Source organism: Merops nubicus, unplaced genomic scaffold (genome assembly GCF_000691845.1).
Source record: "Merops nubicus isolate BGI_N331 unplaced genomic scaffold, ASM69184v1 scaffold38954, whole genome shotgun sequence".
Classification (NCBI taxonomy): domain Eukaryota; kingdom Metazoa; phylum Chordata; class Aves; order Coraciiformes; family Meropidae; genus Merops; species Merops nubicus.
The window spans coordinates 7,419-13,246 of record NW_008604238.1 but is presented as its reverse complement, the minus strand read 5'-3'; the positions used below and the strand labels follow the sequence as shown (position 1 = coordinate 13,246).

Genomic DNA, 5,828 nt, shown 5'->3' with positions numbered 1-5,828 from the left:
TGCTGAACCAGAGCAGGTGAGAAGATGGGGCAGCCTTAGAACTGACAGGTTGCAGCATCCTGCTGGACCTGCAAAGTATTTCACTGCCTTTTGTACCTAGGGTTAGAAATGATGATGAGGATGCTCCTCATCCTCAGTGTACCTTAACCAGCATTCCCTAATCTTCCTTACATGCAGAACTTGATTGATGCCAAAGTAAGAATTTAGCACCTGCTCATGTCTCTCAGATAGAAATTGGTCAGGATGAGAAGGCACAAGGGCACTAGGGCCAGCGTGGTGTGGGGGAACCTGCCATCCTGTGAAGTGGCTCTAGCCAAAGCAGGTGGTGAACCACTGCACTCTTCTGCAGCCATTCGCTCTCTTGGCTTTCTTTCTCAAGCAGAGAAAACCAAACTTGCAGAGATGAGCTCTGTCACTGTCACCAACTGCATGGGGAGGTTGGTTTTGGCTGTTTGTCAAGATTGAAGAAATTAGTGATGGCTTTAAAATTTCAACTGTCCAAACCAGAAATTTTAAAGCCATGATGTTTCTTGCTAACACAAGAGGCAGAAAAACATGGTCAAACAAAAACATGGTTCCTGGTTCCATTCAGAGGAAAAACAAGCCTAAGTCCATCCAAATGGTGGAGGAAGAAATTCTCTCCATGTTCTACCTGATAGCTGAGGGGTTAAGGTGCATACCCAGAAAGTAGGAGACTTTGAGTTGGTTCCCTCCTCTGCTTGGGGTAGGTGCATCACCTTCTTCTCCGACCATCCCCACAATGGCTGATCTGCATAAATGTCCTCTTGTCGATAATGTCTGGTTTGCTATAGAAATATTTAGGTAGTAACAGAACTAAGGATATGAATGTCTGAAAAGATCTCCTCCTTGGATGTTAGGACAGTCCCCTTGCATTTAGATCCAGAGCTGCAAATGCAAAGAACTGGGTTGCAGCCCTGGCTTCTGCGTGCCAGTTCTCAGTCTGCTCTTCATCTATAAAATACGTGACTTGGCATTTCTGGGTCCCTTAATTGGAGAAGTACAAATTGCAGTTTATCCCTGGATCATTGGAAATGTTGCTGTACAAATACTGTCACGATTCAAATCGGAAGCTTTTTTTAAAGAACCTGTTATTTACAATACCACATTTGCTACCAGTAGACGTCGCCATGGGTGTTACTTAGAAGAACTTTTTTCCGCACCATCTTAACTGCTTTATGTCAGTAAATATCAATTTTATACAAAGAAGAAAAGGCAGTCTTGATAACTTAAACTTCTGCTCTATTTCAGATTATTAGATACTGCAGAGGAGGAGAAGGTCCAGTCTGGGTATCAGGTGAAAATATTCCTAAAGAAAAAGATATCCCAAATTGTTTATGTGGTGCCAAAAGAATTTTTGAATTCCAGGTATGTAAATTCATCTAAAGATAACACAGGTAATGTAGCTCGGGATATAAGGGTATAGGTGTTGACTTGTAGTTAGAGCAAGGTAACTGAAATTGCTACAGACTAACCATGCTGAATTGTACGTAGTCCTTAATTCTGTTGCAACTGCTTTTGCCTATAGATGTTCACATGTAGAAGGCAGGTTCCCATCTGGTAGTGTGCACTGTCTGTGAAGTGGTGCACGTGCAAATATGGAACTGTCTCTTAAGCAATAGGAGCCTTGTATACTTAAAAAAGTAATAATAATAAAAAAACCTTCACAATATGTGTTGGACGCTGTCTGGCTGGAACTATTCAAGTGCGGAATTTTGAATGCTGGAAGCACACATCTGGGCAATACACCTGATGTCATGCAAAGGCTAAAACGTAGTTAGGAAGGTAATTTCAAATGGAAGGAGGCATAAAAAATAGGCAATGCTTAGTCAAATGAAAGGTTTATAGCCAAAGTAAGTAGAGCCATGCCTTTGATTTCCTGTGTGTCTATTACAGTGCTTTGGGCAATCCAGATTTATTTTATTTGAGCTGCTGTTACTTAATAGCTTTGACTGGGATTTTTGTGTAAAAGCACATAAATGAAGGCAGGACCCTTTTTTGGGAAGAGACCCAGGGAGAGTGGAGAGCTGCAGCCTGCCTCTAAACCTTTGTTTTTCTTTGAAGATTATGCCACAGCTCCTGAACCACCTTAAGGTTGACAGCCTTGGAGAGAGCATCGACTGGGGGACACTGGTGGTGTACACCTGTGCCGACAGCTGCGGTGATGGACACGAATACCGGGAGGAGTTCGTATGGAAACAGGACTTCTCTGCAGCCTGCCTTGAACCTCCCTCAAGTCACTAAGCTGGGTCAGCTAGATAGAACACTGTCTTTGTTTCAGTGCATCTCTGCACTTTGCAGACAGGCAATGAACCAAAGTCAGGTAACTGTGTATCTTGTAAAGGTGACAGACCTTTGACAGCCTCTCTTTTGTGCTCCACTGGAGCTTTTACTTCAACCTGGTAGTGAAGCCAGAGGCATCTGTTCAGTCAATTTCACTGCATATCTCAGTTGTGAATGTTTAAATAAAGATTAAATATTTTTGGATTGGTGAAATATCTTTTGTTGGTGATGGAACTTCCAAGAACTTAAGATTGTAGTCTGTGAGGATTTCTGTGTGCTACTCAAAACCTGACATTAACTCGCAGAGAAAAGCAGGCTGCTCTAAGATCACTTGAGTGCTTAAGCTGAGGAGGGGTAGAGGAGTCATAGCTAAGACAAAGCTTTGTAGCCTTTCACTGTGGAACTTAAGTCTGCTTCTCTTTCTCAACAGGTACACTGAATCTGACTTGGCAGTTGTTACATGTTCTGATTGAGTGGTTGCTGAAGATAAAACACTTAGTTTTTGTACATTTTATCTGACTTAACACTGAGTTATATAACTGCCATATAGCTGAGGGAAAATAAGTGAAATGGTAATGCTGAATTTACTGTGGTAGCTGCTGAACTCCTGTGGCTATAGCTCCATTTGCAGAACAGCTATGGCTTTTTTGTGTGTGTCTCCACTTACTTCAGTTATGTATTCCCTTCTAAAGGGGTAGTTTTTAAGCCGTGGTGCACATGGAACAACCAACAGCATCTTAAGCCACTGTCGTACTTACCCTGGCAGAGCTATGTTACTGAATGGCATCTTTCTGACAAGATCTGTGAAACCAATTACGAAATGCCTGGAGGAACAGTGGTGTGTGCCACTATGGGGGGAGCAGAGAAGACTAAGGATTAAGGTCACTGAGGATTTGCAAATGGAGCAGTAGCACAGCCAGCCTTCATTTCATTTGGAGTGCAACATCAGCTTAGTAAGTAAAGAGACCATGGTTACATTTGGGTTAGCTTTAGATAAAAGTTGTTTGAAAGAAGGTGCAAGTCATAGAAAGGAGGTTACTATTACTGGAAATTAACTGGAGGAAAAAAAAGTTTATTTTTAGTTCTCAGCCCATTAACTTCAAGCACAGTTCAGAGGGAAGATTATGTACATACTGACTTTAGTCGGAAGGGCTTTGACATTTTACAGGAACACTAATATAGTGAGACTGTCATAGTTGGTAAAATACAAAAGTAGTAAATTAAGGAAATTCTAGATGCTAAGCAGTGATCTTTTGTTCAAGCTCAGTCAAGTGTAGCTACTTAAGACCTGCATAAATCCCATCTGTTGAACATAAGGCAACACATACCTGAACACAGACTTGTTTAACCGGACATCTCTTGCTTTAGCCTACTAAAAATGCTCAAGCTCAACCTTGCCAAGGGTACAGCTGCTGGTAAGCAACCCAGAGCCTTGTTAAGATTCTCTCACAACTTACAGGAGGGCATGTGCTACTGAAAAATCCAGATTAAATTTAAAAAAAAAAAAAAAAAAAAAATTCATTTTTTTTCACTCTACCAGCTGGGCAATTTTAAAATTCATTAAGACAGTTCCCGTAATTGTATAAACAGGGTTTATTGTACATGTGGAGCTGAAGGAGGAAAGAGAAGGAAAGTATATATTATATATATATGTACAGTGAGCCATTTTCATTAATAAATTTATTCTGTCTTGCTTAATACTGGAAAGAGGGAATGTGTCTGGCACCAAAGAAATTTAAAATTGAAAAAATTTAAAAGCTTATGTTCTGAAAATTATAAAAACCATGGTCTTACGGAAGGAAATTAAAACATATATATACATGGCAATTTAAGTGGTTTATACACTGAGTGACACAGTTGCATTTGTCTTTTAAACAAACTTATGGATCTTCTATTAATAGAACCGGCATTAAAACTATTTAAAAGCTAGAATATAAATAAAACTTAGAGGGACTGCTCCAGGAACAGCCCAGTAAAGCAACTCACAGTAACTCAGTAGACGTAATCAAGAATACAGTTCCCCTTGAGCATCAGGGAAGTAGGCACTAACTGGGAAATAGTCCAAGTCCTGGTGTTGCAGTTTCACTGGAAGTCCATCTCTTGTTACTGCTGTGCCATATGCAATACCTTGTAAAATATACCCCTGATTTCTCTCAAAGATGTAGAAACTGTTACGTTGTCTTTCTGAATCCCTTTAAGATAGGATAGATGTTTTCAAATGCTTCGTAGATTTCTGATCGTACTTTAGCACCTAGAAGAAGAGAGGGAATTGAATTAGTTTTTGCTAAATGCTTCAATTTAGCTTTTGGAACGTTTATTTGAATGCAGCTCTATTTTAAACCTATACATAATCATAAATCCTTATTTTTCTGAATTTTTTTTAATACACATTTCATATAGACCATATGTTACCACCCTTCTCGCTACTGCTTCTGATAACTGGTGAAACTTAACTAGCATCTTCATGCGTGTGCCATACTTGCAAATGGGTTTTTTCTATACATAATTTCCACAGGAAGCTCTACAAGAAAGCATAGCCCTGCAGCATGCTTCTGCTGCCAGGCCTAACTGGTGGAGCTTTTTTTGAGTGTGACCATCTAGGGGAGCAGAGTCTGGCAGTGGACACCTCTCCACAAGTGTGCCACTTGCTATACTGCAGGGACATGTGCCGCCTTAAGCATGCAAGTCTTGTGGAGGTTTTTTCTCCATAGTAAGACTGAGCACAAGGGGAAAAGAAAGGGTGTAGGTGGGAGTGTCTGAAGTTGAGGAGGTTCCAGAGCTCAGGTATGTCCCCTTATTTGGCTGCTGTATCAAAGGAGAATGACATCAGCCTCCAGCCAGGCTGTCAAAGATCAGCAGTCACACATACCCAGCACATCAAAACAGACGTTCAGATTTTGCCAGAAACATTAGCTGTGCTCTTATAGCTTTTTGGTCACCTAAATGCTTGATTAGGCTTTGTGCGTGTTGCTTATATGCATTTAGGCAAATGCGTAGTTTGCTCTGTGCACGCCCATCCACAGAACACTGTCCTATTCCTTCTTTCTCAGTACTGTCATCCCTAAAGGAAAGTACGTAGCAGCTTACATACCTCCGGTATCCCTCTGTGTTCTCTGCCATACAGTCTAAATCTAACCTACTGGAGTAAGATTGTCTTCACTTACCAGTTAAAACCACTTTTCCAGACACAAAAATAAGCAGAACAATTCTTGGCTTGATCATTCTGTAGATTAAGCCGGGAAACAATTCTGGCTCGTAGCTGGAAGAGAAGAGAGCAACAGGGCTTAAACATGCTCCCAGACACACGTTCCAGTCTTTCACCTCCAGGACTGGGCACAGCAGATGCCGAAACTCAGAGGGAGCAGCAGGGAAGATCATTTTAATGGGCTCCTACTGGGCAACCTCCGCTGCACCCGAGGCGGAACAGCAATGGGAACAAAGAGGCAGGCTTCCCTGTGGTACAAGGGAATCAGCTGAACAGATGACACTCTCTGAGCGAGGCAGTACGCAGCCAGAATGAAACACAG

General features: G+C 41.4%; 2 protein-coding genes across 3 annotated transcripts in view; one reads left to right on the top strand and one right to left on the bottom strand.

Annotated features, from left to right (window-relative positions):
• PDCD2 (programmed cell death 2) overlaps positions 1-2,262 on the top strand; it is a gene marked incomplete at its 5' end in the record, with an annotated part of 3,725 nt that extends 1,463 nt beyond the window's left edge. The window contains 3 exon segments of the mRNA XM_008938947.1: positions 1-16; positions 1,270-1,386; positions 2,083-2,262. The exon segment at positions 1-16 is cut by the window's left edge and continues 8 nt beyond it. Of these exon segments, the coding sequence (XP_008937195.1) occupies positions 1-16; positions 1,270-1,386; positions 2,083-2,262 (313 nt within the window).
• Positions 2,263-3,883: 1,621 nt separating this feature from the next.
• Positions 3,884-5,828, bottom strand: part of TBP (TATA box binding protein) — an 8,020-nt gene continuing 6,075 nt past the window's right edge. The window contains exons 6-7 of one of the 2 annotated variants that reach the window (XM_008938944.1): positions 5,466-5,566; positions 3,884-4,552 (exon numbers count right to left, since the gene is read on the bottom strand). In XM_008938944.1, coding sequence (XP_008937192.1) covers positions 4,473-4,552; positions 5,466-5,566 — 181 coding nt within the window. In that variant the 3' untranslated portion in view covers positions 3,884-4,472. The remainder of the gene's footprint in view (positions 4,553-5,465; positions 5,567-5,828) is intronic. The other variant, XM_008938946.1, reaches the window with a different exon arrangement.